The 11,587-nt window shown below is 36.1% G+C and overlaps 1 protein-coding gene across 3 annotated transcripts in view; it reads right to left on the minus strand.

Annotated features, from left to right (window-relative positions):
• LOC139961078 (dynein axonemal heavy chain 12-like) overlaps positions 1-11,570 on the minus strand; it is a 52,304-nt gene extending 40,734 nt beyond the window's left edge. For 2 of the 3 annotated variants that reach the window (XM_071959942.1, XM_071959941.1), the window contains exons 1-16: positions 11,419-11,570; positions 10,578-10,865; positions 9,616-9,642; positions 8,273-8,462; positions 7,956-8,034; positions 7,197-7,545; positions 6,347-6,692; positions 5,838-5,929; positions 5,043-5,221; positions 3,748-4,009; positions 2,979-3,185; positions 2,365-2,486; positions 1,719-1,974; positions 1,005-1,190; positions 609-809; positions 11-205 (exon numbers count right to left, since the gene is read on the minus strand). In XM_071959942.1, the coding sequence (XP_071816043.1) occupies positions 11-205; positions 609-809; positions 1,005-1,190; positions 1,719-1,974; positions 2,365-2,486; positions 2,979-3,185; positions 3,748-4,009; positions 5,043-5,221; positions 5,838-5,929; positions 6,347-6,692; positions 7,197-7,545; positions 7,956-8,034; positions 8,273-8,462; positions 9,616-9,642; positions 10,578-10,865 (2,979 nt within the window). In that variant the 5' untranslated portion in view covers positions 11,419-11,570. The remainder of the gene's footprint in view (positions 1-10; positions 206-608; positions 810-1,004; positions 1,191-1,718; positions 1,975-2,364; positions 2,487-2,978; positions 3,186-3,747; positions 4,010-5,042; positions 5,222-5,837; positions 5,930-6,346; positions 6,693-7,196; positions 7,546-7,955; positions 8,035-8,272; positions 8,463-9,615; positions 9,643-10,577; positions 10,866-11,418) is intronic. The other variant, XM_071959943.1, reaches the window with a different exon arrangement.
• Positions 11,571-11,587: the final 17 nt, after the last annotated feature.

Below are 11,587 nucleotides of genomic sequence, written 5' to 3' on the forward strand. Positions count from 1 at the left end.
AAACTCTCACACTTGGGTCTTTAGATGTGTGTTTCATGATTTCTTTCCAATGTTTGTCTACTGTTTGGAAGAGTCTGCCCTCTTCTGGCATCTGTTGCATAATATCCTCCGAGCTGAAGATAGGTTCCAGGTACAACCACTGGGCTTGCACCTTCAACCATTCATCAATGGTTTCTTGAACCTTCAGTAACTTTTCCTCCCAAACCTTAAATAGAGATTAACAAAAGAAAAAAAATGAAATCATTAGAACATGTCTGTTGAATATCAAACATACAATACACAAGGACACCTTTTGGCATGGTACTGCATTTAAATATCCCTTACCAGACCATTTACAAGAAGGTGGATAGTGAAAACTTAGCATTACTGTTTCACCATTTACAGGGATCAAATGTGTGCACTTAATTGCTTCATGAAAACAAAACGAATGGAAAGTACAAGCAATTATACTACTGCTCATGTTAAAATGAAAACTTTTAAGTTAGATTTGGTGTAGCCAACAAATAATATCTGAGCTGTGTTTTACATTCTAGTGTGTTTATGGCTAATTACATATTTCTATATAAGCACTACATGCAAACTGACAAGTTCTGACATTCTGAACTGACCTTGATTTCTTTCTCAAATGGTTTAATGAAAGGAGACCCTCTCATGGTCTGTGTTTTCACGATTTGATCATCCAGGAGTGTTTGTATCTCATCGACCGATGCCAGGATATTAACACCAGAGTCTCTGTAACCGGTCAATCCAAATTCTATTGAGCCCCACTCCTCTAACATACGCTGCATAGCCTTCTCCAGGGAAAATTCCTATGTAAAGAGGGGAAAAGAAAGTTATAATTTAATGTTAGAATGTTAATAATCTTAACAGACAAGAGTCCTTGATGTTATACCAAAGGTACCAAAAAGGTACCAAAAAAAACGACAACTGACAGTTACTTCTTGGGGTCAATAAGTGTACCAGTTAATATTTAATTCTTTCATAAAAACTGGTTTTAAGTTTACCTTGGATGCCCCAGCACTGATGCCTTCAAACTGATCCATGTAGGGTCCTAGGCTTAATTTGAGGACCTTCCTAAGGGTGGTCCCAGAGTCAGGAGTCAGATCAAACCCAGCAATGTTTGACATTTGCTCCCAATGTCTGGTTCGGATACCTTTGTTGCAGAGGATGGCAACTGTTGGAATGAATTCCTGCAAAAGTAAATTAAAAAAATTAAATGACAAATTTAAACTATTTTGGACATCTGCTCATTACGTTTGCTCTTGCCTATTGTATCCAAGTTGCTGTTTTTTTGGTCATTATTATAAGCTGATCATATTTCACCAATGCTTAAAATTATCGTTCCATATTTTAGAATTATATTATTTTTTTGGCTAATAAATGCTTTTACTCAGTACATTCTTTTCTTATGCCTTTTTTAAAGCTTCTTCCATTTTCATTCCAAATCTTAATATCATGAAATGGTCATAACACACAATCTGCCACAGATGTGTCTATGTGGGCATTCCCCATATTAGCCTAACACTCACTGAGCATTGAGAGAAAAACAATTTTCATAAAATTCCACCACATTTGAAGCTGAGTATATTAATCTGCTTTACCTATAATTCCCAAACACAATTGACATTAAGTTTCTCCTCCAATTTCTCTTTTGTCAAGTTGAAGCAGCCCCTCCCTCCCTCCCCTTCCCCTCCCTCTCTCCCCCTTCAGTGACGTACCTTAAATTCTTTAATCTGCTCCGACACCGTGTTGCAGACCTTCAGAGACGCCAATTCTTCCTTTTTCTCCTCTGGTTCTTTAACTTCATCATCTCCTTTCTTTTTCTTGGCTGGAGCATTCTTTGCTCTTTCTGCCTCTTCTTTCTTTTTCTGAGCGTTGAAGGTCTTTGTGATTTTGTAAATTTCCCTCCAGTACTCGTCCGCCTCACCCTCGATAGATTCCGAATCTAGTTCGACAAAGGAGCCGTCCATCCACCTTTGTCATGAACAAAATGATACATGAACCCTGCATATACCGTCTAGATAAAACAGCTCTACAATACTTTACGCTGCAAAGACTTTTTGATTTTTATATTCACTCAAACTTGCTGCATAAACTAAATCACAACTTTTGATATCAGACCAAGATCTTTTGGCGGACAACAGTTGCTAACCAGTGTCCTCTGGGAAAAATGGTCCCATGCTTTACCAAAGTGACCAAATGTTACACCCGATAAAGCCGTACAGTATTCAAATTTATGTGGCTGAGTTTGCCACCCTAAAAGCAGCTAGGACATGGGGTGGTGTGGGATGGGGGGGTGGGAGATGGACAAACTAACAAAAGAATGCTGTCTTTACATATCAGCAAGTAATTTGGAATCATTACCTCCTCTCGGCTCTCTGCCACTTTACTACTAATCCAAAGAGCTTCTGATAAGGTTCGATAGCTGTGGTGATCTCGTTCACCTCAGGATAATCAGTGGCATCCCACTTAAAAAGTTTCTCTTCCTAGAGACAAAAAAAAAACATGAATGGTGGTGTTAAAACAGTTTCTCACATAAGAAACAATTTAATTTTTTGCATCTGTTTTCATTGGTAGGAATGCTTTTATGTTAGTCTACTGTAGGTAAGATCATTTTAATCATTGCTATGTTTTGTGATGCTAATCTGTACAAAACTAACCTGTAAGTGTTATTTTTAAAATACAAGAAAAAAAGACAAGTTTAGTCAATACTGACCTTAAATAACACCACTTCTAGATCATTTCAAAGTTAACAAATTTGTTTTAGACCTTCAACAGCTAGGATATATCAGAACCGTGACCAACTTTCATTTTAAAAATTTCAGAAAACCAAAACGGTATTCATGTTAATTGTACCAACGAGGATGGACATAATTTAATAGTCCAACCTCTGACTATTGCCTGGTGCATCATAAAAGACATTTATCAGATCAAAATACACTCGAAAGAAGAGGAGAATCATTTAAGAAACTCTGTACCTTGTTGATATAGTTGATAGCTTCCTGAGCATCCCCTAGTCTCTTCTGTACAGCACGGACATCATTAACATACTGCACCATCATGTCCAACTCCCCATACTCGGCAAACTCAGCCGCTCTCTTTCTGATCTTCTCCAATTCAAGCATCACTTTCTCTCTCTTCTCCAGTAGCTCGCTTTCTCCTTTCCGTTTGGATGTTTCCACAAGCTGTGGTCAGGATATAATAATCATAATGGTAATAATAATAACTGAAAGAGTTATCATTTCTACTCAGTCAAATAATTGTATAATAAATCACTTGGTGAGTGAGTCTTTTACAAGAACTAAAGCATCCTTAAATCATGTAATATTGATTATAGCGTTAGGCTCATATCTATTACTATCAATGGAAAACTTAACTAACAAAACAATCGTACCTGTAATATTCATTCATTCACATTTTTCTTTCATTTGTTTTATTTTAAAAGAATAAGAAAAGAATTGCAGCAAATGTTATGAATCACAGAACTTTGACATTGTATTGTTGAGATTTAAGACATACTAAAATCGACGTTGTAGTACAACACAAATCTTAACGGCGGTCATAAAGAAATCGTTGGCAGTTCATCAACGGCTTACATTACTACACATAATATCAGCCGCTTTGAGAAAACAAGATCACATGAGCCAGAGAACCTGCTGATACCGTCATAACAATGTTACCACATCCTCTAAAACCTTTCATGGAATCACAACACTGAATTATCAACAGAATAAAAGGTTAACAAACCTCGTCATTCTGTTCAAACACCGGTGCGATCTTGCCCGGCCAGAGGAGGACGGTACGATTAAGTTCGATGTGTTCCGATGTGAAGAAGTAGACGTCGAGAAGGTAATTCATTCTTCGTTTGCTCTCCGAGATGCGATCACCGAGCTTCTGGATGCCTTCGATCCGGGCCTTTTCGACATAACTTATCATATCCATCATCTCTTCAGTACCCTCCGGTGATTTTAGTGCTCTCTCCTTCATGTACTCAAAGTCATTACAGATACTGGCAGAAAGTAAAGAAACAAAGGATTTTATACTTAATATCTAAATAAAAAACTTCATATTGCTTTCTCTTAAAGATTGTTGAGTTATAAGGTGTTAAATATGTGGCTCTATCATTCGTTTGGTTCGTTTTAGACAGTTGGACAATTATGCTATTAAAGACTTTATTCCTTGGAAAATTGGAGGAAGAAGAGTAGGAGGAGGAGGTGGGCTATGTAACCAACATTGTCAAAGTGTAATTTAATTGTTACCTCATATTCAACATCTTGAAAATATGAACCAACTTATTTTGTTTTCCCCTTGTGAGGGGCAGGGGGGGTGCTGAACTCAGGGATCAGGAAAATGGTGACAATGCAGTAGCTAGTTCTAACAAGATTGTTATAGTTTTGCTGCAATACCATGAATAGGCAGATATTTGGGGGGGTTGGGGTATGTCACTTTATACATGCATTGACATCTCTCGAAAAACCAGCTACAGAGACTTGATACAAAGCTAGATGATGACTAACACATAATTTCAGATGTTTTTCATAAAAAATAATGAAACAATTTATAAAACTGGAACTATAAATAGCATGTTTTTGTTGTCAGGTTTAGGAACTAGATATTTTCTTTCTGTGAAGGCTCAGTCTATATGTTGTTGAGACATGTATGCATGTATGATATGCATGTATGACATGTATTTCTCGTAGTGGTAAACTCAGTCCACCTAACTTTAGGGATGATTTTTCATCAGATTTGATAATAACACACTAAATGAGACATAGATTCAAGTTTTTTGAAGAACTGGATTAATTCAGTTTGTTGATCATGATTAGGAAAGAAATCAAACATCTTCAAACTTCTTTGAAACTGTTGTTATCTATTTAAAAGTAGACATTTTTTCCTTTTATCAACTAAATGCAAATTAATCCCTATTTATGAGAAAGTAAAAAAAAAACACCAGTCACTTATTTGACAGTAATGACTTTAATTAAAGAAAAATATATATATATCAACCATGAGATATGAAGTGACGATGGTTCTTGACGTACCTTTCATTTTCAGCTCTGTGTTCTTCAGCAACTTTATCAAGCAGCATGTTAGTGTACCCTCTGGTTTTCTCTGCGAGTCCTCGCTTCAAATCTTCGCAATCCAACCAGATCATATCGAAATGTATGATGCTGTCTTGACTCAGTATCTCTTGGACCAAGTCGCGAAACTCTCCGATGTACTGACAAGATCAAACAAATAGGTATTGTGAACTGACCAAAGATGGCAGCATAGGTGATGTCAGACTTAGCAATTCATCACTTCATACTATCAGAGGGTATTTCGTGATGATGTAAATTAAAGCAATTGGTTGCACTTTGGAAATCAACATCTCCCCTTATGATAATATATGAGTGTAGCGATAAATTATAACAGAAAATAACAAATTTAAAGGGAAAAAAAGGAAAAAAGTGCATTACTCCAAAACAAATGTCAACACTTAGGCTACACAGATGATAACATATTTATCAGACAACTACTTCAGCCCAGCCCACTACTAGCTAAGGTGTCAAGTGAAAAAGAATTTTTTAATATTAAGCAAACTAACAGCAGCAGGGTAGCCTGACACTAACATTGCCATCGTAAGATTACATTTTCATTGAGGGGTACCAAGAACACATTCTGTTGAGGATGAGGGGCCACTAAGGTATTATGAGTCGTTACTTTAATATACTCCTCCCATACATGATGGCTTTTAATAACCATTTCAACCACTGTTATCAATTGACAGACCATGAAGTACTACTGCATATTTGGTTTATCCCTGTCTCGTTACTTGAAGGCAATGTAATACTTACTTTACAATATTCTTCAAAGTTATGTTCCTCCTGCAAGAATTGCTTCACTTTCTCTTCTTCCTCTCCATTACATAAGTGCTGGTACTTGTCAACTGTAAATGAGAAACAGACAATCAATCAATCAATCAATAAATCCATCGATCAATTGCAAACAAGCCCTGCATTGGTCGACGTGTAATGCTTTCTAGCCACCAACCAGCTTTTCGGATTAAATTTACATAGAAAATAATAAGTAAGTTGGCCTGACGTTTCGATCCTAGCAGGATCTTCTTCAGAGGCTAAAAATTTTTATTTTTATTTTCATTTTTAGCCTCTGATGAAGGTCCTGCTAGGATCGAAACGTCAGGCCAACTTACTTTTACACATTCTATTACACAGGCTCTCTAGTGGATAAGCAGTTTGCTAACAGTTTTATTTTATTTTGAGAAAATAATAAGATACACAGAAGCAACCGTGCGACAGTATAGCGTTGGCAGCCAGCAGAGAATTAAGTTTGACAGTAAACTCACTATATGACTGTAGATGAGCTTGTGGCCCTTCAAAGTTGAGCCTGCATGCCTCTTTCAGTTTCCTGTTGCTCTCTTCAATGATGTGTTTGGCAATGGTTACATCTATGTATCTCGATTCATTGGTGGACGAAAGCCATGACTGGACGGTAGGCACGCTCTGCATGGTCTTGGTCAACTGCTTGACCATGAATAAAAGGCACTCCTCTAAATCGGAATAGTATGGGTAGAATTCCATCTTGTCATTGTCGTAGGTCAGTTCCATTTTGAAAACGGGGAGATACATTTTATCCTCCGGATTAAATAGAGTGACCCATGCCTCGATGCTCCTTGTGATGAAGTCCTTCAGCTGTAAATGAATGACAGAATACTTGGGTACTAAAGAATTCAATTATCATTGCTTTTAGTTTTAACCGTAGATAAAAATCAGGGTTTGTTATGAAAAAAAAGTCATGTAATAAGAGGGGATGGGTGGGTGCTTAATAGCTGGTTGCGGACAGTCATAAACATTGGCTTGCTGTTATGAAAGACATAGTGTCTGGTAGAGGGGTTGTGATGGGATAAACTGAAGGTAGAGAAAAAACACAGTGTAATAATCCCCTTCAAATGTACTTCTATGGGATTTATGACCAAAGCACAACATCAGTTACTACACAGTAACCTAAACTTGACTTCCAGTAAATCCACTAGATGAAGGCAACCTTATACTGTCAAATGATGTTCTAAGAATCAAAAAGAAGAAAAACTGAAAAAACAGAAGGACACAAAATACATTCATTCTTTGACAAATCTTTAAAAAGGCTAAACACCCTGTCTTTAAAAGATTCAGAAAGTCACGAGGTTATCTGCATACTTGGTTAGATATCAAGGTCGCCAAACTTCCATAAAACGAGTCCGCTTTATCTGCTCCCACAGGTGCACTCTCCTGGAGAATCACGTGCAACACTTCCCGGAACCAACTGTGCATGAGCTTCTCCTCCAACTTTTCGCAGTCCAGTATGACATCGTTCTTCAGTCGTTCGCAGTCGACCGGACCTTGGGCTCTGAGACCGGAAAGGTCCAACATGAGGAGTGGCATGAGGACCTCTTGACAAATCCCGAGGATCTTCTGGGTGCACGGATGGGTGATGTGGAGGTTTGATTTGATGTACTCTACACTCTCCAGGTACTCGTTGTGCCAAGGACTGGAGAAATCTAAACCACTGTGAAAATAAAATCATGATCTCCAGTTTGCATGCAAAATGTGATAAAGCATATGACTATGAGTAAAGGATAAACCACAAATGTAACATAGCTATATGGAATTACCAGCTATACAAACTAAATCATTTGGTTGCCGTCTGTTTACAGCGTGAAATGAACAAACTGTTTTACAAATTATGTAACATATTTCAGTTGGTTTAACATTCTTTATCATATCATTAAGTCTACATTTACTATTCAAAACTGTCAATAAGGTCCTCTCTTTGCAAATCACCTAAGACACATCCAAAGCCAAAATTCATGAATATTACAATAATCTACTCTGGATGACTTAGTAAACAAACAATGACAAACATTTTGTGTATCTTCAACCTTGAACAAATTAAAGTTCTTTTTCAACTCCACTTACGTAGGTTCCTCAGGGGGTCCTCCAGTTGTATCATTTTCCAATCCTTTGATGCCCTCTGGTTTAACCAGCACATGTTGCACTGCATCGTTGCCAAAAATAAGAGAAAAACAGAAAAGAAGAGGGTAGGAAAAGTTTACGACCATTGATTACCAATTGAAACTACAACTTGAAGGTATAATTTCCATAATTATTGAACAGGATATGGTACAATTTAAGTGGCATCACAACACTGTGTAACTATAATCCATTGTTTTTCTTTGTTTTCATTATTATTATTGCTACGCATTATTATTATTATGATTATTGTGCTGACTTACCCATTGATTTTTTGATACTTTGATGGTAGTCTCTCTGAACTTCTTCAAATAATTCTTGAATAGTTTCAGCCATTGCTGGGGTGGACTGGAGGTGCTCTGGTATCAGATTTAATATGGACTTAAACCACTGCTGCTCATATGACTGAATAGGAGAACTCTCCACACACTGCCTCATGAATAAGTAATTTTGCTATCAAGAGTCGAAAAAAAAATGCAAACGTATTACATGACTTTGTTAGAATTTCATGAATATGAAATATAGTTCAAGGAATAAAGTTAATAATTCATGTGACTACAGTCTCTAATATGGCATATGACATGGAATTTTACTTATGACTGGCTAAAATAACTCTGTTGTAATACTGAGGTTAAAATCTGGGAGTGACTTATATTGCCCATGTGCGCAAACTATTATAAGGGGAGTTAACAAACAGAGACTGGGAAAATATTATCTTAAAGCACCACTTTTAGTTTGGCCCGAGACCTTTCAAAACATATACAAGTATTTCTTAAAATAATGTAGCAATTAATTACACTAAGGCATCCTTCTAGATTTATTTCATCTAATGAATAAAATTGAGTGAGAAGCTAACAAATTTGATTCAATCTTCCATATTGCATCTGCTCCACACTTTTCACAGTAGAATAAAATGCCAAGTAACAGCAGATGTCAAAATTGTTGACTTTTGCTTCACTCCTTGAACTCAAACTATAATAAGCAAAACTGAAATTTACTTTGTTTTAGGGATTTTACTATGGACTAAGCATTGACTTATCCAGAAAGCTGATTTAAGCCTTACAATATATAGTTATAGTATACTGTATGGGCTGGTATAAGAGGCTTCTTCAGTTATTGTACAATGTGAAATGTTTAACATACGGATATGAAAGTTGAGATAGTTGATGTTGGTTATGAATGCTGCAAACAAAGACACTTTTCACATCTGTATTTTTTCTTGTGCAGCCTAGAGCATGATGCATGATTAAAGCCACAGCAAAAGCAGACATTTTGATGTTGTTTTCCAAAGAAGAGAGACGACAATGCATAAACCTTGTTTTTACCAACCTTGCAGAGGCAATCAATATTATGACAATGATCCAAACTTTTCAACAAGAAGAAAATACATATAGAATGAAGAGAAAAAAAAATCAGTCAAGCTTCTGGTTCAGATATTATTAAATGAAGACACCAGCTCACTGGAATGAAAGATGACCAGAAAAGTTAGTACAAGAATAGTACAGCAGGAATGAGTGTATGGATTGTTGAGAAGGAAAAGTGAAGAAAAATATATATATTTGAAAGGTTAGTTTCCACCACAGATAATCACACATCAAAGACTTACCCTTGCTAATCTATCTTTACTCATCATCTAAAAATGTGATTCAAGAAAAATTAAATTACATATGAAATGATCACAGAAATCAAGTATTGCATCCCCAGGTGTTTACTGCACAGTTATACTAATTTCAAACATCTTTCATCACTTACTGGATACAGTGAGGCAGGAAAATTCTATGAGCCATGTCAAAACCACAGATGACAAACTGAACAAAATTAAATCAATCATAAAAAGGAAAAAAAAAACTAAGAAAATAATTCTTAACAATTTTGGACAAGCTGTATTGAGGTTTAGTTTTTTTAGGCTATGTTGGGAAGGTTATCTGTAATCCAATTCTGAGATTTTGTAACTAAACTACAGCACGACCTTTAATTCAAGAAATTGTGAATTTATCAATTTCAATTTTGTATTTCATTTTTTGCATTTCTCTCCAGGTGCAGTATGCAAAAAACAGCACTCCACAACATATATTACAGTTTGATTTTGAGAGTCAAATCAGAAAAATATGGATAAGGAATTCACAGTTTGCATCTATAACAATAGCTTGTCAACTTTTGCATCTTCCAAATAGGCTAGCAAAAAGTTAAAAATGCTTACTCGCAAAATTCACAGTCTATTTTAATGCATTAATTCAAACATCCGTTACTTCTTTCTCCAATTTTATTTTAAAAAATGCATTGGGTATTGATTGTGACATTTTGTAAATATTTTTTGTGATTCTTGTTTGTTTTTGTGTTTGTATTTCTATAATTGTGACAAAAACTCTTTCTTTAAAGATCATCAATAGTCTCCAAATTTAGCAAGCTAAAAGAATTGTCAAATGTTTCCAAACATCTGGAGAGCATCTGACCATATAAATTTTCTGATATATAAGTAACCAGTAGTTCCACTTCCTAGCATACTTTGGGACAATATTGATGACCTAAACATTTCTCTATCATTTACACTTATATCACTGTGCTTACACTGAGTGGATAGTCTGGATCTTTGGCAGATGGAGGTCTCCTCTTGTTACTTTCTTCGACATCTTCTTTCGTTTTCTGAGCCTTTTCGCACATGATTTTCTCCATGAGCTTCTGTGTTTCCCTGGCTCTTCTGTGTTTCATTAATTTGCTCTTACTATAGTCTCTGGAGTTAATACTTGAGAGAACACTGGCTGGTGTATGAATGGGAGGCAAACGAGGTTTAACTGTAAAGGAAGCACCATTTCTGGTGCTCCCATTTGGAGTTGAGCCATTTACTGTGGCAGACATCTAACAAAGAAAGTAAAAGAAGATTAAATTATAACTAACTGCACATCTCCGAAGTTTATAATTGTGCAGCTTGTACTCACTTGTCAAAGGTATGATGAAGTTTTTGATATGCAACAAACATTAATAACAAAGAATGACATTGTACAATGAAACAAATTTGCTCAAAATGATTCATCCTTGCTTTTATCATTGTAAACTCTGTGATGCATGGTTCCCATGCCTTTCAACCATAATCAAATTTCATACTTTTTTCAAAAGTTTTAACTTCAAATTCAAGGTCTTTCATCCTGGACAAAATATAGGAAAACTGTAAGAATTGTCAGCTCTGTACATGTGCCGGCTATGTAATGAAAATTAAATGTATGATGTATCTCTTTCAGGCCGTTACTGTAGTGGTACGCCAGACAGTTTTACTTAATTGTTATTCGCTAGGATACTCTAGCCTAGCCTAATGTAAGCCTGTAGCCAATCACCAATGTAATGTTATCGTCTGTTCGAGTTATAGCCTTCTTGCGCGAGTTCTTAGTTAAATTATTCTTTAATCATCTCTTACCGTTGGCTTATGGAACAGGAAGCTCAATTTATATTACTATATTTTTATGTATGAGTCAAAGCCATACGATATTTTTGCCGTCTTTCAAGTATAAAACCATTTCAATCGTGTAGGTCTAATTCTGTCACCTGTTTCGAGCTTCCATGGTTGTTAAGGTTACAATTTGTGT

Source organism: Apostichopus japonicus, chromosome 20, assembly GCF_037975245.1.
Source record: "Apostichopus japonicus isolate 1M-3 chromosome 20, ASM3797524v1, whole genome shotgun sequence".
Classification (NCBI taxonomy): Eukaryota; Metazoa; Echinodermata; class Holothuroidea; order Aspidochirotida; family Stichopodidae; genus Apostichopus; species Apostichopus japonicus.